Below are 27,486 nucleotides of genomic sequence, written 5' to 3' on the forward strand. Positions count from 1 at the left end.
TGGATGTAATTTTTTGACTCTCAACATTGACTATGAAAAAGTAAATATTTCTCATACGCAGCTGTGTATTGCTGCATGTTAGATGCTTGGCCCATCATTCTTCTTTGGAATTTCTTTTCATTAGCTCCCCATTGTACTCAAAGGAATGTAAAGACACCCATCATCTCAAATGGCAAAAAATAAAAATAAATAAAAATGAAGTTTCCTTGCAAAGCAAGATTTACAAATACTTGTCTTCTATTATAAATCTGAGTAGAGTCTGAAGATGCTTTTATGTAGAAAATGCATATTTCTTACTATCATGGGTTTTTGGTTTTGGGGGGGGTTGTTTGTTTGTTTGTTTGTTTTGGTCTTGTTTTTTTGTGAGATGACATCTTGCTCACTCAGTATTCCAGGCTGAACTTGAACTTGCAGCAGTCCTTCTGCCTCCGCCTTTTGCATACTGAGACTACCGATGCCTGGCTAATCCCATATCTTAATCTATTCTATCATGTCTTCTTTTTCTAGTTCACTCCTTGTGACAGCCTCACCTTAATAACAAGCCACCTTGCAATGGCCTCCATTCTGTACTGGCATCTGCTTTCTGTCACGTTCAGAGTGTCTTCTGTCATGACTTTCTCTCCTGTGTTTCTCCTCCATTCTGTACTGGTGTCTGCTTTCTGTCATGTTCAGAGTGTCTTCTGCCATGACTTTCTCTCCTGTGTTTCTAAAGGCCAGTAGACTATCACTTTCATTGTTGCCTTGCATTTAGCTTTGACTCCTGTTCCCATTTACCAACCTTGTTTAAATCAAATTTTCTTCATCTAACGTTTTTTTGATTCTCCTATGCATCCCCGCAACTAAACTTAACTGAAAAAAAAAAACCTAGATAATAACTGGTCTTAATTAAAATTCACAACATTTACATTAAGTGGGTTATTGGTGTTGCTGGGCAACACTGCTGTATTTATCATTTTAATCCTCTTGTCTTCTTTAGTAGACAACTTATTTTGTTGTTAAGGATTCAAAGCAATTAAAAGTGATCTGTCTGTTCTCATCATCATACTTATTTCATCCACATATGAATCTCTGCTCCAATATCAAACCTTCCTTTTTATTAATTATTTTATTTATCTACATTTCAAATGTTGTCCCTCCTTTCTGGTCCCTCTCCCTGAATCCCCTACTCTATCTCCCCACTCTTTGCCTCTAAGAGGGTGCTCTCCAACTCTCCCATCCACTGTCATCTCACCACTCTAGCATTGCCTTTTGCTGCGACATCAAGCCTCCACAGGACTAGGCTCATCACCCACTAAGGCCAGACAAGGCTGTCCTCTACTACATATGTAGTAGGGGCCAGGGACCAGCACATGTATGCTCTTTGTTTGGTGATTTAGTCTCTAGGAGCTCTGAGGGGTCTGGTTAGTTGATACTGTTATTCTTCTTATGGGGTTGCAATCCTCTTCAGCTCCTTCAGTTCTTCCCCTAACTCTTCCATAGAGGTCTCTGAGCTCAGTTCAATGGTTGGCTGTAAGTATCTGTATCTGTCTCAGACAGATGCTGATAGAGCCTCTCACAAGACATCCATGCCAGGCTCCTGTCTGCAAGTACACCACAGTATCAGCAATAGCATCAGGGTTTGGTGCCTGCGCATGGGATGGATCCCAAGGTGGGTCAGTCTCAGGGTGGCCTTTCCTTCAGTCTCTGCTCCATTTTTGTCCCAGCATTTCCTTTAGACAGGAACAATTCTGGGTCAAAAATTTTGAGATCCCTCAACTGCAAGCCATCGCTATCTACTGGAGGTGGTCTCTTCAGGTTCCATCTCCCTACTGTTGGACATTTCAGCTAAGGTCACCCCCATTGGGTCACAGGAGGCAGAGAGAGGGAGAAATCTGAGTGGGAGAGGGGAGGAGGAGGGGAAAAGGGAGACAGGATCAGGTATTAGGAAAGACAAGAAAGAAGCCCAGAGGCCAGGAAAATGAATAGAAGTACACAGCAGTGTGGTGTGGGTGACAGGGGGAACCTCTAGAAACTCCCAGACACCATGGAGGTGAGAAGCTCCCAGGACCCAATGGGAAGGATTTTAGTTGAAATGCCCAAAGTGGGGAGATGGAGCCTGAAGAAACCTTTACTTAGCCTTCTGAGTCCTCTGTATTTTCTAGTGAAGCCATCTACTACCTTGTTACCCATCACAACCCATTGTTTATTCAGGATACTCCTCAGTCATCTTTGCTATCTCTTTATGTCACTAAATTTATGTTAGATCGTATTCATTTTTATGTCCTGGTTTAGTTTTTGTGGTCAACTTGACACACCTGGAAAAAAATGGAATCTCAAGGGAGGCATTGCCTCCATCAGATTGCCACGTGGGTACATGGGTACATTTCTCTTCTAGTTTGATTCTCTGTTGCTGTGGAAAAAAAAAACATATCAAAAGCAACTTAGGGAAGGGAAGAATGTCTGTAATTAAGTAAAACCAGGGCAGGAACTTAAAACAGAAACTGTCGAAGAGTGCTGATTACTGGCTTGCTTCCTCTGTGTGACCAGGTCAGAGTTTCTCTGAAGAGAGTCCAGAAAAGACCATGAGTGAAGGTGAAGTCTCAGTTGTAGTGGAAACCCCAGGATTGTAGGAGTCCTAAAGAGAATTAGTCTTGGCACCACATGGCAGGATTTGGGTCTCTGAAGAGGCCAGGAGATTGGGAAACATGCGTCCTCTGTTTCAGTGACATTAATTAGCAATCATGAAAATTCCCCACAGTAGGTGTTACCATCCCTGACGCTGTGAGCCTGGGTAGTACAGGAAAGATAGCTGAGCAAGCCAAGGGAAGCAAGCCAGGTGCAACATTCCTCTACGATTTCTAATTTCAGTTCCTGCCTTGGCTTTGCTAGATGATGGGTTATAGACTGGATGTGGAAATACACCACACCCACTTAGTTTGGCTAGTGTTAGGTCATAGCAAAAGGGAGTCAAACTAGGTCAATTCAAAAAAGACAACCATACATTTGCTCTATTTTTTCTAGTAAAACTTAACAAAAGTAATCTTCTTTGATCCATATTTCTCTTCAGTTATAGGATAATTGATTTGTTCCCTTTTACAGAAAAACTATTTGAAGGAGCTTGGTGGCTTTAATTTGTCCTCCTTTGATCATTTTTTAAAAAGTACCGTGTATGTGATGTGTGTGTGTGTGTGTGTGTGTGTGTGTGTGTGTGTGTGTGTGTGTGTGTGATGTATGATGTGTTTGTGATATGTGAAATGTCTGTGTACGGTGTGTATATGTATAATGAGAATGTTTATATGTGTTTAATGTATTCCGGTAGTGTGTGATGTATGATAGGTGTAATGTGAATTATATGTGTGTGTATGATATGTGATATGTGTGTATATGTGGTGTTTGATGTATATGTGTAATGTGAAGAGAGAGAGAGAGAGAGAGAGAGAGAGAGAGAGAATGCATGAACACAGGTGTTTGGAGAATTGTCCTTTGCCATCACTCTCCACCTTACTACTTTTTGAGACTTCTGGTTAGACTGATTTTCAGAAAGCTTCCTTGATCCTCTTGTCTCTAGTTCTCTGTAGTTTGTCTGGCATAATGCTGCTTATATCATGTTAATTTGTGTCCCCCCAAATTGTCTGTGAGAGAATCTGCACCTCTGCATGGAAGACACAGAGGAACCCTACCCCCAATTGGTTCTGATTGATAAATAAAGTTGCTGGCAACAGTCAATGGCTGGGTAGGGCAGACAGAGGCAGGACCTTTAGGATTCCTGGGCTAAGGACAGGGAGAAGGGAAAGAAGAAGGTGATCCTCCATACCAGGAGAAGTGGAGGAGAGGAGACTCCACAACCCAGAAGGTGTGGGACAGAAAGCATAGTTGCCATGTTGGAGCCAGGGTACAGCGACCCCAAAGGGTTGCCTGACTGGGTTCAGGGCAGCAAAGATGGAATGTAGAATTTAGTGAGTAACTTGGGAATTTTGGAAGGAGGCAGATTAGCCATGTGGAGGTTAGGAAGTGGCCTGGCCATTGAGCTGTTTTAGGCATATCAAACTATAAAGGCTATGTGTGTGTCTTTCATTTGGGAAGCCAGAACATTGGGGCGGAGAGTGGGGAATGTACCACTGCTGCTGGTATCAACTTAAGCAACTTGGGGGGGGTACGATTACAGTTTTCCCCCACAAACACTAAGACTACAGGAGTCTGCACCCATAGCTGGAATTTGGAGTGCTGAGATCCAGCTCATATCAACTTGCTTACACAGAAGTACTCCTATTCACCAAGCAATTTAGAGCAAACATCTCAACCCCCTACACAAGCATAAACACCATTAACTATGTCCAAACGTATTTTTCCAAGTGATAAACTTACTCTTATAGTTTCAAACTTAATGGCCATTTCTAATTCCCCATCTTGCTATTTGACTCAGTTGATCAAGTTTTCCTTCTTGAAAGCTTTGCTCATGCTCAAGACAGATGCATTGCTTTTTCTCCGTGTTTCTCCTTGGTTTTTCATTTTTCCTTCTTTTCCTCAATTTCTTATTGAAATTCATCAACACTCAGCCGTGGATTACTTTCCTCTCCTCCTGACATGTCCCCCTGTATCCTAGACCATCTTCAAAATCACTACACAGTGCAAGATTATCTTTTTAGAAAACAATTAATTAATTAATCAATCAATTTACTTGTATCTCAAATGCTGCCTCCTCCCCATCCCCCATCCCTGACTTCCTATTCTGAGTCCCCTTCACCTTTGACTCTGAGAGTGTGCCCTGCCTGAGTATCCACCCCCAATCCTGATGCATCAAGTCTCTGGCTTAGGCACATCCTCTTCCACTGAGGCAAGGCAAGGTAGCCCTCTGCTACATTTATGCCAGGGGCCTCTGACCAGTCCACATGGGCTCTTTGGTTATTGGATTGGTCTCTGGGAGCTCCTAGGCATACAGCTTAGTTGACACTGTTGATCCTCCTGCAAGGTTGCCATTCTCTTCAGGGCATTAAATGTTTCCCTTCATTCTTCTATAGGAGTACCAGACCTTAGTCCAGGGTTTGGCTATGGGTATCTGCATCTGTCACAGTCAGAAGCTGGGTAGAGCCTTTTGGAGAACAGCTATACTATACTTCTGGCTGCAAGAATAACAGAATCATTAATATGTGTCAAGTTGGGCCAATTACTAGATGGGCATTTCCTGAGTCTCTGCTCCATTTTTCCCATGCATTTCTTTTAGACAGGATCAATTTTGGGTCGAGAGTTGTGTACATGGGTTGGTGTCCCTATCCCTCCACTGGGGAGGGGGTATCCTATTTGGCTACTGGAGGTGGTCTCTTCAGATTCCATATCCCCGTTGTTGGGCATTTTGGCTAAGGCCACTCACATTGAGTCCTCAGTGCCTCCCCCATCCCAAGTCTCTTGGACTTCCTAGTGATTCCTCCCACTATCCACACCAGGCAGCTGCATATTTCCATTAATTCTCCTGGTTCTTTGGGCCTCTCTCCTGTCTCTCCCCAAGTCTGATCTGCCCCCCTATTTCTCTCCCATCCCCTTTTCCATCCAGATTCTTCCCTCCCTCTGCCTCCCATGGTTATTTTGTTCCCCCTTCTAAGTGGGATTCAAGAATCCTCCTTGAGCATTCCTTCTTGTTTAACTTCTTTGAGTCTGTGTGGTATAACATGGGTATTCAGTACTTTTTGGCTGATATCGACTTATCAGTGAGTACATACCATGTATATCCTTTGGCTTTGAGTTACCTCACTCAGAATAATATTATTTTCTAGCTCCATTCATTTGCCTGCAAAACTCATTGATGCCCTTGTTTTTAACAACTAAATAGTATTAACCATATTTTCTGTACCCATTCTTCAGTTGAGCGACATTTGGGTTGCTTCCAGAAGTTGCCCCTGTTCTATTAAGTAACCTTAACTAGTACATGCTAATGCAAGCAACTCTAATTCAACTCAGGATGTCACTTGTTAATGAAGGCATGAAAGTAGAAGCAGGCTGGTTGGGAGAAAGGGGTTCAGTGGGCATGGGGTAGGGGGAGAAAGAGTAACAGTGATTAATGTTATCAAGATAGATGAATCATGAAATTGCCAAAAAGAAGTTAAAAGTACCAATCCAAAAGACCAACACATAGGCCATCAGAGAAAACTAGACCATGTTTTATGAAAAATGGGAATACATTAGGTAAGTTTGACTGAGGAAGATGTATGATATGATATCCAATTTTAAGAGATAACTGGGAAAGGGAAAATAATGGATTTCACAGGTAGACTAGGGGGCAGGTAGGGGTGGGAACATGAGGGACTAGGTGACTAGAAAGGAGGAAGAAAATACTGGAAATAACTTCAGTGGGTGAGACGGAGAACTAATATGATGGAATCTCCATGGAATTGATGAGATCAACCCTAGCAAATTCTTAGTAATGGGGAACACAGGGCCTGAACAAGCTATCCTCCATAACTAGGCAAGCCTTCAAGTGGAGGGAAACATTGAAAAGTGATTTTATTCTAAGTTCTTTAGAGCTCCAAAAATTTTCTACAAAAGTTCTCCACAAAGTTCTCTCTAAAAAGTTCTCTCTATTCTCTTCTAATCTTAATCTTTCCTGCTATTCTGATGACAAAATAATGCCCTTACTCTCAATATCATTAATCCCAATGCTCTGCCCTTACTTCTAAGTTCTTCTTGAGTTCAGTGCTGTCTAAAAAATCTCTCTCTTCTCTCTCTCTCTCTCTCTCTCTCTCTCTCTCTCTCTCTCTCTCTCTCTCTCTCTCTCTCTCCAGCACTTATACATCTTTCAGAATACATGATCACGCTGTAAAAGTTCACCACAAGTTTACACATAAATTCAAATTGTAAATTGAATAAGAAGTTTACAAGAGAGAATAAGAGAGAATGTTTACATGCACATCCATTAGGAGTAATTATCTAGCTAAACATTCATCATATGTTATCAGCTCTGCAGATTCATGAGGAGTTAAAAAGCAAAACTTTACATGCCCCAGTACAGGGGAAAGCCAGGGCCAAGAAGTGGGAGTGAGTGGGTAGGGAAGCAGGGCGGGGGGAGGGTATAGGGGACTTTTGGGATAGAATTTGAAATGTAAATGAAGAAAAATATCTAATAAAAAATTTTTAAACAGCAAAACTTTTGTGACTAAATAACAGTGAAGTTTTGTATAGACAAACTCAGTATTTATATCAATATTTTATCTTCTGTCCTTGCACCTGTAGTAAATCTTTTACTCCCTTTTTATGGCCTTTGGTTAATTGTTTTACACCTTCTTGGGATGTGCTCTAAGTTGTAGATGCATTCTTGCTATCTCAGAAGCAATTAATCTGTGACACTTGAAGACTGACAGAGTTCTCATTGCAGTTTTGGCATCAGAAAGATCTTAACAATAGTCCTATTATAAAAGAGCTTAATTACTAATATAATTTTATGAATTCTAGGATCATCATTAAGAATTAAGAAATCATCTATTTATCTATACAGCATCACTACAAGACAGTACATCTTGGTTGTTCTGCAGAAATCTGCTCAAAATGGTGGGCAATAACTTATGGTTGAGATATATATATATATATATATATATATATATATATATATATATATATATATATTACCAGCTCTGCAGATTCATGAAGAGTTAAAAAGCAAAACTTTTGTGACTAGGATAATAGTGAAATTTTGTATATATAAACCAAGTCAATATTTTATCTTCTGTCTTTGAATCTATCTTAGAAGATATCTATCTATCTTGCTATCTCAGAAGCAATTAATTGTAGTATATATTTAATACTAACAGGAAAAGCATATTAATAGCAGGAATCTTTCCTAAAATGAATTTTTTTATCCTTGCCTAGAGAAGTGATTCTGTCAGTAACTTTGACAGTCCATGGCAGAACCATCTCAGGAAAAACACCTGCTAGTTTTTAGCTTCTCCTTGATGGTTCCTGGCCCCTGCCTCTCCTTACACCTCATATCCCTGCCCCAATTCCCCTTCCCATCTCCTTTTCTACTCAGTTCCCTCCCTCAATCACATCTAATTACAATTTCATTTCCCCTTCTGAGTGAGATTCAAGCATCCTCCCTTGGGTTCTTCTTGTTATTTCACTTCTTAATGTCTGGGGATTGTAGCATGGGTGTCCTGTACTTTATGGTTAATATCCACTCTAATATCCACTTATAAGAGAGTACATACCATACAGATCCTGTTGGGTCTGCCATGCTTTGTTGATATCCTTGGAATGCCTGCTCTTTCCTGAAGGGCTGTGGGTAGCTGTTGACGGTGGTGCTGCTGGTGGTAGTAGATCTGAAAAGAAAGGAGGCATGTGGAGTGAAGAAACTTGGGGCAGGCAAGGGAGTGGAAACTGTGGCCAGGATATATATTGAGAGAATAAAAAATAAAGAAAATAATTAAAAGATAAGTGTTATTATGAAAAATGTTTATTGAAAAGGTGTAAGAGTAAACAAGGAGAATACATTATGAGTTCTAACACTGACAGAGGGGACAAGAAGCAGACCAAAATAGCAACAACAACAACAAAAATGCCTCAGGACTTAAATAATCAACTGGTACCATAGCTGAAAAATCAGGACAAGAAAACCAGGTGAATATCTGCTACAAAAGCATTTAGATAGTAGTCAGTATTCCTAACAGGATAGACAAAATATCCAGGATTCAAACTACCTATCAATAACAGAAAAGTAGGCAGGAAAAACCTCTATACCACATGGGAGTCAAGCAACACACTTCATTAACAAGTCCCATGGAAAACAATTAAATACAAAAGAAAAAGGGCAGTGCTATAGAAATGAATTTATAATACTGAAATGAGTATTATAGCAGGAAACAAATCAATAAAATGAGTTGCTATACCAAGAAGGAAGCCAGATTCAAGTAGGGAAAAAGAAAGACGTAACAATGACGTGAACTATAAGTAAAACAAAAAACAAACAAAAGGCTGAAAAATAGAGAAATAAACTAAAAGATAAAGCAAGAAGATAAATTAAGAAATTATGAAAGTAATCAATTAAATTTATTTCTAATAAAACCACAAAAAATTAAATGAAAAAGACACAAATCAAAAATAGTATAAATAAGAAAAACAATATCTCCACCAGTTACTCAGCTATGAAAAGACAACACAAAAATAGTTTGAGTAACTTTATGCTCAGAATTGTAGCACCTGGACAGACATAAATTAATTCATGAGAAAATTTTTTCTCGTGATTTAGAGAAAAATTATCTCTGACAGGATACTAGTAAAATAATGGAAAAATTATTTCAAATCCAACAGTGCATAAAAAGAATTATAGATCATCCTGGATTTATTCCAGGAATGTAAAGCTAGATCAATTTTCAAACATCAAGCACTGGTATTCATCACATTAGCATTTTAAATAAGAAACTTTATGATTCTATAAGCAGATATAGAGAAAGCATTTAACAAAACCCACCACTCATTTATAAGAAAAACTAAGAGTATATGATAATTACATCACCTTGATAAAGACCATATTTTAAAAAAAAGATAGCTGGCATCATATATATTTAACATCACTGTAGAAATTCTAGCCATTGAAATATGGCAATGGAAAGAAATAAAGGCAATGTAGATGAGAAAGAGAGAAAACACCATATCTATTTTCAGAAATGTTTATTTGCATATTAACAGTCTGAGCATATCTATATGAATATGATATAATAAATTTTTATTTAAATAAATAAAGCAAAATAATAACATACATTACCAAAACACAAAACTCAATTCAGTAGTAATAGGCATGGTGAAACAAAAAATTTAAATACAGTATGAGTCAGATGTGAAGGCATATGCCTGTAATTTCTCCATTTGAGACACCAAGGCAGAAATATCATGAGTACAAGGCTAGCCTGGGAAACATAGTGAATCCAAGGCTAGTCAGAGATACACAGAGGCATTCTGAATCAGCCAAGCAAAGCTCGTATGAACTCGCAGAGGCTGAAGGAGTGAGCACAGGGCCAGTATGGGTCTAAGTCACATTCTCTGGATATGTTATAGCTTTCAGTTAGTATTCTATGTGACCTCTGATTGTGTGGGTGAGTGGGTGCCTGATTCTTGTGAGTTCTCTTTGGCCTCTTTTCCTTCTGTTGGTTTGTTTTGTCCAACTTTGATGTGAGGATTTCTTTGTTTCGTCATGCCACGTTTTATTTTGTTATGTTGGATTATTGTCTCTTGGAAGTCTACTGTTTTCTAATGAAAGACAGAAAAGGAATGGATCCAGTTGGGAGAGGAGGTAGGGGGTAGGAGAAGAAAAACTTTAATATGTGATATTTAAAGAAAATAAACAAATAAAGAAGTACTAGACAACTATTCACATTTCCTGGATAAAAAGAAGATGTTCTTAAGATAGTAGGAGGCGAGGAATGGAATGGCCCACTGTGGGCTTATCTTGCTACTTCAGAGATGAGCAATGAAGCAAGGAGTAGGTGAGCATTATGTCTCTCTTATATTAGGTATTTCTAGACTAAGTCTCTTCTTCTTCAAGAAAAGGAGGCCTTTCCTAATGTGCAGGTCTAACCAACAATTCCGAAAAGTCAGCCATCCTTTGAAATTCCAGAAAACTCATTTGATCCTATAGGTACTTGCATAATGGTTGGGAACGAGTGTGAAGACTCAGTTTCTGGAATGAGATCATGAATGGAGAATGCTTTTGTTCACAGCTTTTATTGACTGTGTTATTTGGCCACCTCAAATATGTAAAAAGTAAGTTGCCTTTACTATAACCCCTACTTTCTCCATTCTCCACTCCCCTAATCCCTATAACCCACCTGGTCTCTATAGTTCCCTTCCTTACACAGTATCTTTTGTTGGCTTTTTGGAGGGATAGGGGGAACTACTGATTAGAAACATTGTATTTTATCCATTTTTTTCTTAATGACTTTTCTCTTTAAGCAAGAGAATGAATTTCTGCCGGGTTCAGTGGACTCAGGAGTTAGATCTGTGAAGAAATAGGAAAAGACTCTCCCACCAGAAAAGAGAAAATGTTGCCCTACATGTCAAATGGAGCTGTTGCTAACAGACAGGATTAACCTCCAATAACGGAAATTAAAATTCCTTTATGATGCAGACTTGGGAGTATTGAAAAGCTGCATTTTTTTTAAATGAGATGTTTCATTCTGGAGCAGGGAGCTTGTGTCTTGAAGGTTCCATACGACAAGTTAGCTGTACTTAAATTTCCAAAGAAATGTACTCTGGGTAGAAGTTTTGTGGGTAGTAATCTAATCCTCTCTCTCTCTCTCTCTCTCTCTCTCTCTCTCTCTCTCTCTCTCTCTCTCTCTCTCTCTCTGTGTGTGTGTGTGTGTGTGTGTGTGTGTGTGTCCCTTTCTTTGTTCTAAATCATTTTTCTTATTTCACATTGTTTTAGGGGACTTGCTTGCTCCGGGTAAAGATCAGAGGAATCCAGAAAGGAAGTCAATTGCACTTCAAAGAGCCTTTTAAGACATCATAACTGAAACATTTATATTGAAAAGTGAAAGTGTTCTTAAGTTTAGCAAACTTTTCTACACAGGAAAGCCCCTTTTAATTTGGACAGAATAATTTTGGATGTTAAAAGCCTGAGGACTAAAGTATTCTATGTGTTAAACATATAATATAAACTATGAAGCTGAGAACTCTGGATTTCCTGTTTAAATAAAATAAAGACATGCAGCCTCTGGAGAAGACAGCACTGCAGTCAGTGGGATACTGGGGAAGGCAGACTTCTGCACCTGCTAAAATCTAATGAAAGCGAGGAGAGAAAGGATTATGTGAAGCAGGAGGGAATGAATGTTCCCTGCTTTCCAGAGAAGCCTCTCAGAAAGGCTTGAATCCTGGTAGTACAGGGATAGGTAAGTGAGATTTTAGGTGGTTGGTGTGTGGATGTCAAGTTGACTCTGGTTCACTACATCACTAATCTACAATACAACGGGACAGTCTCAGACTGAGGGAGGAATGATGGACCTGGAATGGAATCTATCTAGCTGGTCACAAACAAGATGTAAGATGTAGGCATCATATGAATGAAAGAACAGGGAAACACCACAGGCCTTTCATGACCCTACAGTAGGTTTACTGTGAGTCATGTGTCTTCCTGGAATCTAACAAATGGAAGTAGAAATAAGCATGACTTATGTTTCCCTCTGGATAAGAAACTTTGATCAGAACTGGATTTATTTTAGGACATTTCAGGGAAAGGAAAAAAGGAAGGGAAGAAACAAAACCTCAACTTTTACTGTTTTTTCTCATAACCTTGATTATTCATTATTAATTGACTGGATTTGCATAAAAATAGCTAGGTAGCTTTTCCTTCACCAAGAGTGACAAAGTAGATTGAATGAGATAACTTTTTAAGACTTATTTACAAGCATGCATAGTATATCAAACGCATAATTGCTTTGCTTAATTTAGTTGACATTTCTCTATTTTAATAACATTTTCAAAGAGAAAAATATGTACTCATGCATTCTTTGTGGATGTTGAAGTAAATTTATACATATAATAAATAACTTTGATTTGTTCAATAATTACACCTGCTAATTATGAAGTTTTATTCATCACTTACTTTTCTCACACATTGAACCTAAAATTTACCCCCATTTCCCAATTTGTTTTTCCTTTTTTTTTTTTGAAGTACGAAGAGAAAATAGTCTGTTATTATTTTATTTCTCACTAGGTTAATTGAATTTTATGGAAATTTGCATGTCAGAATTCCTTACTAATTACATTGCTCAGTTTTTTCAGTGTTAATGGGGACTTCTAATTTATTTCAGAAAGGTGTTGTGTTGGTTCATTTCCCACTAAATTCCCTTTCTCTGCCTTGATGACTTGGCTTATGTGAGGAAGAAGGAGGCTCAGTCAGAATCCATTCTTCCCTTCTCATCCTCACCAAGTCAACTCCCATGGCACCTCCACTATCAGCAAGTTCCTAAGAAGATTTCCTGACCTTTCCTTCTTGTTCACCAATCTTCACAATTCTCTTCAAACCTCTTCATCAACAATACCCTCTTACTTTCTGAGACTTAAAAAATATTTTCTACAGAGAATGCTTTTATTAGTAGTTCAATATATCCTTCTACTCCATCTGGATTATTATCAGTAAGAAACAGATTTAGACCAATTATACCAATGGCCATTGAATTTCAATTCTATAGCCAAACTCCCAGCTATCCTACACTGATTAGGATTTCTGCCATTTAAACTCCACATCCCTCTTCAGTCTTTCCTTAGATGCCTTTAACTTGAGGTCTACCTGTGGCATGTAAGAAATGTGGGGTTCCATTGGAGTTCCACTTATGACTGCTAAAAGATAGTTTGTCTGGAAAGTTTTAGCTCATTCCAAATTCATTCCTTAAAGGATATCTTTAGTTTTGCATTGCTTATCTTACTAAAACACAAGACAGTTAGATTTCTGTGCATATCCTTCCCACTAACCACTTATTCAAGTATCTAATTTGTATTAAGAGAATATTCCATTGAGTAATGTTTAATGTGTGGTTTATAATTCAGTAAGAAATAGATTGGTGCCTTTAAATTTAAGCTTGAAATGAACATAAAATCATACTTTGACCTTGTAATTATCTTCTGGAGTAGGGCCAATGGCTGTCTATGTACAGGTCTTGGAAGTGACCTGTGTTTTTATTATGTTAACAAAGAGGTTGAGGAAATGAAACTCAATTATTAGAGCCTGGCTCCCAGCTTCACTTTTGCCCTGGCCCTGGCCCTGGCTATGATGTATGAGACTTCTAATCACATGAAACCCTGGCTTTATACCTTAACCTATCAGGTTCTATATGAAAAAGAAGAAATTATTTGGAGAGAACTCAGCAACTAAGAAAGGGATTTCCTACACAACACTTTCCGCAGAGCATCCTGGACTTCTTTGTTTCTTAGGCTATACACAACAGGGTTTAGTAGAGGTGTTATTACAGTGTAGGTCACTGAGAGCAGCTGGTCTTGGTCCTTACTGTTCTCTGATTTGGGCTTGAAGTATACAATGGAGGCACAGCCATAGTGAATCACTACTACAGTCAGATGGGAGCTGCAGGTGGCAAATGTTTTTTTCCAGCCATCAGATGAGGCAATCTTGAGAATGGTGGAAATAATAAGAGCATAGGAGACAAATAGGAAAATGGCAGGGGCTGTGAGGACCATGAGAGTGAGTACTAATGTCAAGACTTGATTGATGACTGGCACAGTACAGGCCAGATCCAAAATAGGACGGACATCGCAGAAGAAATGTTTAATCAGTGTGTTGCAAAATGGCAGCCTGAATATGGCCAGAGCCTGGACTAGTGAGAGCAAGAACCCTGTGGCACAGACTGAAGATGCCAGAATGACACACACCCTCCAATTCATGATGACGCTATAGCGAAGCGGGTTGCAGATGGCCACATAGCGATCATAACCCATGACTGCTAGCAGGAAACAGTTGGTGATTCCAAATCCAAGGAAAAAAAATAGCTGAGTCCCACAGCACTCCAAGGAGATGGTTTGGCTCAGACCCACAAGGCTGCCAAGCATGCGTGGGATGATGACCAGAGAATAGAAAGTCTCTGAAGTTGAGAGAACACTTAGGAAGAAATACATGGGGGTGTGAAGGTGGTGGTCAATGCGGATAATGGTCACAATGATGACATTGCCAGTCAGCGTCAGGATATATAGGGCAAAGAAGATAATGAAGAGTGTGAGCTGATGCTCTTGGAAATTGGAGAAGCCTTGGAAAACAAACTCTCTTACCTCTGTGCAGTTGGCTCTCTTCATTGGGGGCCTTCGATCTGAAATCTAAAAAGAGGGTCAATACTAGTCTTAGTACCATAGATGATCCTGATCCTGACCCTGAGTACACTGTAGATAAACATTGAGTACAGCAGAGACTTAGTTCAAATCTCCAAGGATGGATCTGTACGAATTTCAGTTCATAAAGTCCTAGCAAACACATAAGTGGATCCTCACAATCAACTATTGGATGGATCACAGGGCCCCCAATGGAGGAGCTAGAGAAAGTATCCAAGGAGCTAAAGAGATCTGCAACCCTGTATGTGCAACAACATTATGAACTAACCAGTACCCCGGAGCTCTTGACTAGCTGCATATGCATCAAAAGATGACCTAGTCGGCCATCACTGGAAAGAGAGGCCCATTGGGCCCCAGTACAGGGGAATGCCAGGGCCAAAAAATGGGAATGGATGGGTAGGGAAGTGGGAGGAAGGGTATGGGGGACTTTTGGGATAGCATTCTAAATGTAATTGAGGAAAATACGTAATAATAAATATATATATATATATATAAAGAATGTTAGACCAAAAAAAAACCATTTAAATAAAAAAAAAGTCTTTGTCTCTTAAGCATGGCCCCCTCAATTCTATCACTAAAACTTACATTTCAAAAAGTATATAAACAAGAGCAAGGTATGGTGGCCTGTGCTTGTAATGCCAGCACTGGGGAGGTAGAGAGAGGCATATCCTTGGTGCTCACTGGCCTGTCAGCCTAGCCTCAGTGAGTTCCAGGCCAATGATTCTGCATTAGAATGTTTAAAAAGTGAAAAATAAAAGTGGGTGACATTTGAAGAACTACAGCTCAGTTGACATCTAGACACCACAACATGCACACACGTGCACCCATTCCTGTACATATGATAGCACAGAAACACAAATGAAGGAAAACAAAACAAACAACTGACCAAACAAAAACCAAAACAAACAACCAAACAAGCACCCAAGGCTGTGTAGTGGTGGTGCATGCCTTTAATTCAATCATTAGGAAGCAGAGACAGGCAGGTATTTACCATTTGGGGGCTATATTGGTCAAATTGTGAGTTCTAGGACCACCAGAGCTACACAGAAGTAGCCTGTCTTTAAAAAAAAAAGTCAATGCATCCTTCAGAAATGATAGACTGGATCCTAGGATACAAATAAAAGTACAATTTAATTATGAACTTGATTTAAAGCATCCTCTTAAGTACACCATGGTACTTTAAAGAAATGAATACTTAACAGTCCATGAAATCAATCTTGAAATTTTCTTAAAATTAGATTATCATTAAGGAGATTACTATATTCTTAGAGTAGAGTGTAACCAAATTATAAAATATAAAAAATAGTTTGAAAAAAGTCAGTGTTTGGCATTCTAATCCATGGTTACATGAACTCATGGTGATTACTATTAACTATTTGGAAAAAGTCAAAAAAAGGCAGAACTATTCAGTGAAAACAGGGAAACAGTGTCCTGCAGACCCAATAGAAAGGCTACACATAAGTCAGAGCAATTCTTTCATGCACAACCCTGTGCAAGCTTGGACCAAATCTCAACACAAAGAAGGGAGGTAGATATGAAATTCCACATCAAGCTTGGAGCTGTTGGAAATGATAGATTCTGGGAGAAGAAGAACCAGTTTCTTTAAGACTTAATTTTGTCCCTGGCTACTTGACCATGCTTCAGTAGAAGGCCACATATGTAAGAATATACGACTAACACAAAATGGACACTGTGTTGAAAATTGATACAAATTGGGTGGGTAAGTAACTAGCGTATCTGACAGCAGTTTGGGAGGGATGGAAATGAAAAAAAAAACATATTATACGAGCTTCTCAAAAATAGACAAAAGCTCTGAAAAGACCAGTGTCTTGGTCAGATTTAATGCTCAAATTGACACAGCCTAGCGTCAACTAAGTGGAGAGACTTCAACTGAGGAATTGGCTAGATCAGATTGGTCTGTAGCTATGTCTTTGGGTGGGGGAACTTCTTAATTACTAATTAATGTAAGAAGTCTCAGCCCACAGAGGGCAACACCAATTCTCAGGCAGGAAAATTGCAAGCAAACAAAATGTAGTGCTGTGGGGTCCAGTTCCAATGGATAGAACTACAAAACACTCTTGCACATAAGACTCAGGGAACATTGCAGAAGATGGGGCAGAGGGCCAGGGAGTTTGCTAGGAGTTTCTATTTTTTTTTTCACTTAAAAATGTCAAAATATACAGCCATAAGGCTTACCAATATGGCTGTGCGAACTTGATCAGTATAAGGATGAAAAAAATGAACATACCAATATGGATGAGAGTAGGACACAGATTTCAATCATACATAAAGAACCACAGGAAATGGTGGAATGTTGAGAGAAAGAGATAATCTTCTCCAGAGAAGAGCACTTGAATTGGTGTCAATAAATCATACATTAACCAGCATTATACATTATATAGGCTGAACAGATTATATTGTATTTAGGAAATACACACACACACACACACACACACACACACACACACACACACACACACACGGGAGAGTACATGGGAAGTCTTGGAATTAGGAAATAAAAGAGAAAATGAAGTAATTATAATCTCAAAAATAAAAGAAAAAAATTCAATCAGAAGAAAAATATAAGGAACTTAAATCAAACTATAAATACTAATAAAGTTGCAATGTTACATTGTCATAGAAAACACTATGAAGCCAATCTGCCTCTGATATAGATAACAAATTCTTGCATGAGATATTAACAAATTAAATGTCAGTATATAACATGAACAAATGATGAAAGTTTGTTTTGAATGGGAAATTTGTTAAAAATTAAGAATCTGGTTATATGTTTCACCAAAAAAAGTGTTTAAAGAAGAAACAGTCATATGATTATTTCAATAGTTGCTAACATAGGTTTTCAATTTTTTTTCAATATTTGCACTTGAGGAGAACCTGTAGAAGGCTGAGAATAAAATATTTTCTCTAAGCTGATAAAGACAGGCAGCAATCCTATAGTCAACATCATACTTGGTGCCAACATATTGAAGGGCTTTTTTCATGATTAAGAACAAGATAAGTGTGATGGCTTTATCTACTTCTGTTCAACATTATATTGGATATTTCAGCCATCCTTCTAAGGTAAGAAAAAGAAATTAAAGATTCCAAGATTGAGAAAGAAGAAATAATATGGGGCATTCTACAGAAAGACTGTATTCATAAAAAATTCAAAAGATAATACTGATAAGTTATCAGACTTATTAAGGGAGCTTAGCAAGCTTTTTGGCATAAAACGTAGTATGTAAAACTTCCCTGCCTTTCTGTATTTAACAAATTGATGCAAATTTGTAAATCTAGAGAATATATCATTTATCATCATTTCAAAAAATATCAAGTATTCATGAATAAAAACCTTTATGGAAAAAATTCCCAAACCTTAATGAATCATACTAAGGACGTTGGAAATAAACAGTTACATTTATGAACACTAAAACAATCTGTCACTGTTTTACCTCGTCCCAAATTGATCTATAGAGTCAATCCAAGTCATATTAATATGTATACACAAGATCAAGTCTCAGGAGCATCCAACGAAAAGGAGCTTTATCTTTCACATATCAGTACTTAGGATGATATCAGAGTATAAAATTAAAATAGTGTGGTGCTAACACAGGGCAAAGCAATCCTAGCAAGGGAAAACAATGAGTGCTGAAGGATAATGTATGCATATTCCATCATAGGTGGGGATTAAAAAAATAATCTCCTTAAGGCCAGTATCCAACTGTTTTCCATTTATATATCCCTCTCATCATTTATTATTTACATTTCATTTATTCTTTGATCACTCTTTTCACATGTGATTTTAACTATTTGTTGACATTATTTTTAAAATTCAGAATAAATTCTTCTCTCATACAATACATCCTGACTACAGTTTCCCACCCTCTACTCCCTTCTTCCCATATCCCCTCTTTCCTAGATCCATTCTCCTTACATTTCCTCTATAGAAAAAAAGCAGGCCTGCAAGAGACAACAATGAAAGAGAACAAAGCAAGATACAATCAGTCAAGGTAAAACCCTCACATCAGGGCGGGACAAGGCAACCCAGTATGAGAAAATGCGGCCCAAGAGAAAGCAAAAGAGTCAGATATACCTGTTCCCACTTTTAAGGATTAACATGAGATATTAGAATACGGAGCTTATATTTATTTAGTTCCAGATATTCAGAACCAACCCAATATTTGGATTCTTTTAGGCTTTTGACAGATACTTGTTACGTGAGCCAGTGGATAATGGAATATTTTTGAGTACTTCCAGTGGAAGAGACTCATCCTTTTGTTGGAGGTCCACAGAAGCTCTTCCACAGGTACTCAGAACCAGGGCACAGTAAAAATTTAGACTTCAGAACTTCAGGTCTGTGAGAGATAGAGCATAGGATTCCAACCTTTAGGGACAGTGCAGCTGTATGGAGCATGAGATGCTGCAGGAAATATAGATAGGCAGGAAGCACTACTGTCTACAGCACTCATAAGTGGAAAAACTGGAAGGGTGCATGAGAGAATGGACACAAAGGGATAGTATAGAGAAAGCCAGAGGATGAAAATGTTGGCTTAGCATCTATCCTTCAGAAGGCACACACAAATGGATCTTGATTTTTTTTTCAGATCCCAGTCCACATTTAGGTAAGCAGCTCCATTTCTAAAATACTAGGAGAAATGTTTATGGATTTTTGCCTACAAGAGCTTCTTTACTTCTGCACACGTAGCTCCATGGTGGACATGCAAAGAAATAATTTCCAAAAGGGCAAAAGTGTTGTCAATATCACAGATGTCGAAGAGCTATGTCTGAAGCCTGTATGACCTGACCTGTAGCTCCAAAACTTCTGCTGGAAAAAAAAACAACCTATCATGACATAAAAACTTCTGTCTCAGCTGTGGGAATAATGGACAGAATGCTGAAGCCAGGTCTGAGATTATTAACAAAGATGACCAATAAACGAATGATCAATGTATCTGAACAGAAATACAGAAGGTCTCACTAATGTCTCTCTGAAGTGACATTAGTGACCATAGTCTGTACTGTCAAGTCATTCTGAAACTGGAATGGGAAAATATATAGTAAAATGATCCAAATGTCTAAATTTCTTCATTTGTTCTTATAGTTAAGAAAATTAATTTGTACTAGTATAAAGATTTAATGAATACTTTCAGAAATAATCACTATTATTACTTTTTAAAGAAGGAGGAAATATGAAGCAATATATCATTCTATAAATATAAATATAATTATAGAATTTGAAATAAAAAATTTAAATTAAAAAATATTTTGTTAGGGGTTGATTTGGATATTCTCTGTGAAGAGTTACAGTAAAAGACTAGGTGAGGCTTACACAGTTGTAACACAGCTATTAAGATCTAAAAGAAGGGAGAAGCTCAGGAAAGAATGGTGTTCCTTTTTGACCACTATTCCAAGTGTATGAAGAAATCTAAAACAATATATTATATATTCACTTAACATATGCAAACATATATATATGTATGTATATATTTGGCTCATCACACACAAACATATATATTTATGCACACAAATATACGAATATAGGTATATGTATATATATCTATATATGTATAAATAGATAGACAAATATATACTTGTGCATGTACATATATTATAATAGCAGCCTTATTTACAGTCTTTGCCTTGACTTTCAGCAGATTCTTCTATCATTTAAAATGAAACCTGCAAGAATACCATATTTTACTTAGGTCTCAAGCAGCCATTGTGGAAGTTATCAAGAAAGTCTGAAACTCTAATATCAATAAAATCATCAGAACAAGAGGTTAAGGAGATGAAAATCAGAAAATTTAAAAGTCAATTCTCTTCTGCATTTTATTTTAATTTTTGTTTCAACAAACACTTACTTCTTGAAAACTGGAAACAGAAATCATAGAATTTTTCTTAGTAGCTGCTGTGTCTGCAATTTAAGAAAGATAGACCTGAGATGGGACGCTTTAAGAAGCCGGAGTGGAATAAGTTAAAAATCCTAAGGCAAGCAGGTAAGCATTTCCAGAGTGTCAGAAGGAATTTCATAATGTAGTGGCAATTTCCAGGCTAAAGCTTTGACTCTGATAGCCTCAGAAAGTCTGTCTGCAGCATAGAAAATTCTGGAAACCCTGAATCTAAGAATGCTACCTGGGTTTATCCAAAAAGGGAAACAGGTCTATCAACTCTGGTACTCTCAAGACTTCCCTAGAGAATCATTCCTGGGCACAGAGGGCACCAGAGACCTAGTGTGAGGCCCCATCTCAGGGGCCTCGTTAGGAATTTGGGCAATTAGAAGAGGGAAACTCTTTATTTTTGGTTAGTGACTCACAGGAACAGCGTGTATCTTAGAAACTGAAATATGTTTTGTTAACAAACCAGCAAATCTGGAATAAACATGCAAAAGACATTAATTATCTCTTCTTCTGTGTCAGTGGCTGTTTTCCCCAAATATTGAATAAGCATATTACTGAGCATCCACTCAAGTGCCAGGCAGTATGTTAGCTGGGAATACTATCACCACAAAACCAGTAATGGTGTTTGCTCTCATAGAGATAGATATCTAGCACTGAATCATAGAAAACTGTAGTTAAGCCATCACTATGTTTGTACAAGTTTTAAAATGGAACATTTTCTAGACATTTGCAGCCCTCGTACTCTGGTCACTAGACAATGCATTTGTGCCATTATCAGGGGAGGTTTCCCCTCCTTTATCAAGAGAGTAGTCTCACTATGACCCTTGGCTTGTGAGGTAGACTGTGGGCGGGATTTAGGAGATGGTGTTGTTCAGTGAATATACTGCCTGCACAAGCAGGCAAATTGGAAATAAATGAATTCACAATTGTATTACTAAAAGGGCAATAAATATTGGAAGGAAAATGTAGGGTACAGGATGTGTCTTTCAATGTTTTACTGAGTCATATATTTTGTGCTGGGATATTGAAAACAAATCTCAGTCAACTAGATGAAATATGGAAGGAAATTTAATGTAGAGGAAGAAAAGATGAGTGAAAGAATTAAGGAATCAATGGGAACTCATTCCAAAATGTGAAACAGCCCAAAATGTGTCAGGAGATCATGAGAAAGAGATCATAATATTGGAGGTCATAAAATTGAGGATGCACAAGGCTTTGCACAACTCCAGGGATATTTTGAGTTAGAAAAGCTTCTGTGAAGTGATGATTCAATCATATATAAATTTGCAATAGATATATAAAAAAATGCAACAAAGATTGGCAGTTTAGGACTCAGAAAGAGAATGAGGAGATGATGGTTGTTTTTGCAGTAAGAGTGCTTTGGATCTGGAGCTCTGGCGGAAGACAAAGTCATAACACTGAATTGTTGAGACGCCAGTAGCTAATCTAGCATGGCAGTCTTAACCCACATGGTCCAGAGCCCTGGTTTTACCCAGCAGGGACCCAAGAGTCAGTTCTCGGAAAGTGATTATCTGGGGGAAAGCATGGCTTTTCATGGAAATCTGAAAGGATTGCAGTTGTGAGCCTCTTGAGGCAGCTTGAAAGAAGAGTGTCTAACTCATTATATGGAGAATCACAATTGTCTCTTTCAATTCTCAGGATAGAGCTCTTAAACAAGGAGGTGGTCCTTTCTTCTTTGAATAATTCTTGAAATACATGTAAGTATGAAATACAGTGCACTTACTATGTCATAAGACATTAGTGGCAGAGTTGTTTACACTGGATTAATCTCAGAGGCTTTTCTTATTCTGCATCTCACTCATAACTGATAGTGTCATGGGTATCTCAGGAAATAGTTTAAAGTGATAACTGTCCAATACATTGCCAAACTTTATCTCATTTGATGCATTTAGAAGTGGGAAAATAACCTGGAATCTGACTGAGAATCACTGAATTCATCGTAAAGTGGTTATTGTAATAAAGGTTAAAGCTAAGACTCCATTTCTATTTTTTTAACATGAGACATAGTGTATTTTTTTAATTAGGTATTTTCTTCATTTACATTTCCAATGCTATACCAAAAGTTCCCCATACCTTCCCTCCCACTCCCCTACCCACCCACTCCCACTTCTTGGCACTGGCGTTCCCCTGTACTGAGGCATATAAAGTTTGCAAGACCAAGGGGCCTCTCTTTCCACTGATGGCCGACTAGGCCATCTTCTGATACATATGCAGCTAGAGTCAAGAGCTCCAGGGGGTGCTGGTTAGTTCATATTGTTGTTCCACCTATAGGGTTGCAGACCCCTTTAGCTCCTTGGATACTTTCTCTAGCTTCTTCATTGGGGGCCCTGTGATCCATCAACTAGCTGACTGTGAGCATCCACTTCTGTGTTTGCTAGGCCCCGGCATAGCCTCACAATCAGTTATATCAGGGTCCTTTCATCAAAATCTTGCTAGTGTATGCAATGGTGTTAGTGTTTGGAGGCTGATTATGGGATGGATTCCTGGGTATGGCAGTCTCTAGATGGTCCATCCTTTCATCTCAGCTCCAAACTTTGTCTCTGTAACTCCTTCCATGGGTGTATTGTTCCCAATTTTAAGAAGGGGCAAAGTGTCCACACTTTGGTCTTCATCCTCTATGTTCATAGCAGCCTTATTTATAATACCCAGAAACTGGAAAGAACCCAGATGCCCTTCAACAGAAAAATGGATACAGAAAGTGTGGTACATTTACACAATGGAGTACTACTCAGCTATTAAAAAGAATAAATTTATGAAATTCTTAGGCAAATGGATGGACCTGGAGGGCATCAACCTTAATGAGGTAACTCAATCACAAAAGAACTCACATGATATGTACTAACTGATAAGTTGGTATTAGCCCAGAAACTTAGAATACCCAAGATACAAGAAACAATTTGCAAGACATCATTTATTAATGTGACCTTGAAGAGCCTACAAGTAGAACTCTACTCATAATCTATGGATAAGTGTCAGTTCAGAAGCATTGACCAGTAATATTCTGAAAGAACGTATATCTTTTAAAACCTGCCACTTTCATGAATATATTCAGTTCTCTTTAGGTAAGGCTACAAAATAACTTATCACATGTATTCCCATCAATGTTGTATAAGAAATACTCTAGGTGATGTCGCCATTCTAGGCATTCTGGGACTACAGACTTACTGTAGGGTATGATTTAGATGAGAGGTCATATTTCTCCATTATCTTAACTCACGACAGAATTTAATTCACCAATACTAGTGGTTAAATATTATTATTATCATTATAAAAATCGATTTTTCCTTCTTTTTTCATTCAGCATATCATGATCAATTAAACAGCATCAAAAGGCTCTATATGCAAATAACTAATTATTATCACTATTTTTCCTTTACTAGATATACTCTATTCATCTTCTAAGTGCTTGGTGCCCCTTGGGTCTTGATTCATTGGGATCTTTCTCTTTCTATAGGTTCAGGAAGTTCTTGATGGCTACCTCACTGATATTCAGCCATAGTATTCAGGGAACAGCCATTAATAACATTCCCACAAGTGAGTCCACATTTCATTTTATGAGCTCCGTAAGTTGCCAGATCTATTCCAGTCTCCTTGAGTAGCTGCTGCATTGAGCTCAGAATTTATATCTAAGTGCATACATCAAGACAGGTTGCTTATGTTAACTTCTGTTTCACAAATTTAGAATCAATTTCTATACACATTTCCCAGGTTGATGGTACCATGGCTTAGAACCAGTTATGGATTAGGGGACTGTATCTGTAGGTCTTTCTATGCCCACCCTTGTTCTGAGTAATGACACTGAGATGTATTTTTTATTAATGAATGCCTAAGCCTTAAGATAGGCTTATTACCAACTATCTCATAACTCAGTTATCCCATTTATGCTAATGTAAGTTCTGTCACATGGCTGGTTACCTTTCCTCAGTTTCATACTTCCCACTTCCTCTGCATCTTGGTGGCAAATCTTCCTGTGCCTGACTCTTTCCCAGAGTTCCTCTCTCTGTCTGGAACATCCATATTACTATTCTGTCATTTGCTGCAGGACAAGGGATTTTTATTTTAACCAATCAGAAGGTGCCTTAGCCAGGTAAAGAAGAACAGAGACATATCTTCATGCAGTCTACAAAAGCATCACTCCAATATCTCCCCCTTTCTGTCCAATAATATGTTCTTTCTCTAATATAACAAACTATACACAATACGAAGAATTATGAAAACTATTTGGAAAGAATTATATTCATAGGTTCAGTTAATATATATTGAACAACATTGAGCTAAGTACTTTATTAGTTAAGTACTATCTTGGTGAGTCCAAAATTCTGTACCTACTTCACTTCCTATCCTAACTTGCATTTATCATCTTGCAAAAAACATCTTCTTGGACCTTAAATTATTTTCTTAAATCATAAACAAATTAATCTAAATTATAAGATGATAACTATCTAGTCCTCAACTCTATCAGAGACCAGGGAAGAATAACTATCATGTGAATAAACTGGAAGGGCAAAGCAAGTAGCTTCTACATCTGTAGAAATCACATCCACATCTGTAGAAATCACAGAGGTTGCCAGAAACCTGGATAGTCATGCAAGGTTCCTCTGTAATGTTGGAGCACCCATTTTCTGTGAAGACTTTTCTGTGAAGCAGGAATATTGAAGGACTTGCGTATATTTTCTTGGTGAAGCTTGGCAGTCGATTTCCTTTGTGTAATGCTGTTCCACGGGTTGGACAGCATGCTGTCTGCAGATGCAGCAAGGGCAGTTTCTTGCCCAGTAGTTAACTTGCCACATTTGAAGCAAACACCATATGGAAATGCTTTGATACCCACTATCTTCTTTGATGTTGTGTGGGGGTACTGCCAGGATCAGACATGTCTCACTGTTGTGAAAAATCTTATGCTAATAAAAATCTTTAAGCAACATACTCTGTAGATCTTTGAAGATTTTGAAGACTGTATATGTATCTATATTATATCTGAATAGGCAAACATTACATCTTTCTAGCTATTTACTATCTGTTTAACTTTGAAAAAAATCTATGAGGCTAAATAAAGTTTATTTCTGCAATTATCTAAACTAGCACTTTACGTGAATATAAGTTTATAAGACTGACTACAAACTTACTTTTCTTAATTATCCTTAACAGTTTGTAATAGTAACTTTAAAGGACTAAAACCTAACATTGCATTTTAAATTAGTTACATAGGTACAATACCTAAAACAAGAGTTGAAACATATATACAGTATGTTGTAGCAAAATATAATTTTATTCTGTATCAATATATAAAATACATACAAAATGTAAAATATTTGGCTTGGTAATGCTTTTTTAGATTAAAAGTAGATTTAATAACTACCATTTAGTCCTTTATCCTATAATTCCATCCCTCCTTTTTTTCTTTTCATCCCTTCTCTTCCTAATACCCTAAAACTAGATAGGAGAGAAAGAAGGATAGGGAGAGAAAAAAAAAAGAAAGAGGAAAAGAAATCCTTGAATCCAACCTCCTTTACTTTGTTTCCTCCCTGACCAAGACCATTAACAAATTGTGACCACACCCCCTTAAATGATGACAAACATCCATCACCCCCATCATCCATCAAACAACCACCCGGATGCTTGAGAATGGGGTGTTATCCTTTTTAGATTGCTTCCAGCTGTTTCTGGGAAACAGCATGCTTTGGGTGCCCTAAGAAAACTGTGACATTGGCCAAGTCATAGGAAAGTTGGCTGTATCATTTGTTGTCTAGCATCTGTGTGAAGGGAAAGTACAGGGCTTAACTGAACTTCTGGGTAGAACAGTTTGTGAGACTCCATGATGTTGTTCGTCATCATAGATTTTTGAGGAATAGCATTTGAGTCGGTCTGTGAGGTAGGGTAAGCTAGGCTATTTGTTTTGTCTTCTTTGGTGTCTGGTCCATTTGTTCTGTAAAGAAGTAAACTTTAAAGGTAACACATATTTCTACATTCATACATATATGGAATATGTAGTCTGTACAATTCAGATAAAGATGATTCTCTGCTTTAAAAAATAGGTAAAAGGTATCAAACTGCATAAGTCTGTTTGGACTGTATTTGGGGGAGGGGAGCACCCTCACAGAGATGGAAGGAGTGCAGTGTCTGGAATGTAAATAAATAAAATAATTAAAAATAAATAAAATAAAGTTATTCTAAATGCAAAAAAGAGGAAGGCATATGAGAAGTAATGTATACTTAAACTCAAATACACTTTAAAGCAAATATCAAGTATTTTCTCTTGTAAAAATATTTTTGTGTTTTGTGAATCTGCTGTGTGACTGAAGCTCTTTTACATAGATTGATGAACAATGTAAGTTTAAATAATTTTTTCAAAACTGTTCTTTGGAAGTTACACTTTTGCGAATTTACTTATTGGGTTGCCATATGTTATACTCAATAAACAGAGAATTATTGTATTGTAAAAAGAATTAAAATTCAATTGAGCATAATTTTTCTCTACCTCTGGGAGATTCCATATCCCTCTTCTATTTTTATGAGCATTTCCTTTGAAGTATAGTTAGACCTTTTCACAATTGTTTTATCTATAGGATTGTATAATATATCTGTAACAGGTTCTATGTCATAATGTTTAAAGACTTGTATTCTAATGGATACATGTGTTGAAGCATCAGGAAAGAGTGTCAAAAGATAGAATTAACAAAATATTTATTAATGGTGACAAGAAGAAAGCAAAATATGTATAAAATTTAATTACAGGCTGGGATAAGATCCTTTGCATCTCCATCTGCACCCTGGAGCTAAGGCT

At 37.7% G+C, this 27,486-nt stretch overlaps 1 protein-coding gene across 1 annotated transcript; it reads right to left on the reverse strand.

The window, feature by feature from the left end:
* Nucleotides 1-13,738: 13,738 nt before the first annotated feature.
* Olfr1408 (olfactory receptor 1408) lies at nt 13,739-20,873 on the reverse strand. Its single transcript, NM_146764.2, has 2 exons — nt 20,649-20,873; nt 13,739-14,775 (listed from the first exon to the last, which is right to left on the reverse strand). The coding sequence occupies exon 2, from the start codon at nt 14,752-14,754 to the stop codon at nt 13,822-13,824; it is 933 nt and encodes a 310-aa protein (NP_666975.1). The 5' UTR covers nt 14,755-14,775; nt 20,649-20,873; the 3' UTR covers nt 13,739-13,821.
* Between the last annotated feature and the right edge of the window lie 6,613 nt (nt 20,874-27,486).

Source organism: Mus musculus, chromosome 1, assembly GCF_000001635.26.
Source record: "Mus musculus strain C57BL/6J chromosome 1, GRCm38.p6 C57BL/6J".
NCBI lineage: Eukaryota > Metazoa > Chordata > Mammalia > Rodentia > Muridae > Mus > Mus musculus.

What these genes read in the sequence shown, in the direction of transcription:
- Olfr1408 (NM_146764.2), bottom strand. Translation starts at nt 14,754, where the DNA reads ATGAAGAGAGCCAACTGCACAGAGGTAAGAGAGTTTGTTTTCCAAGGC.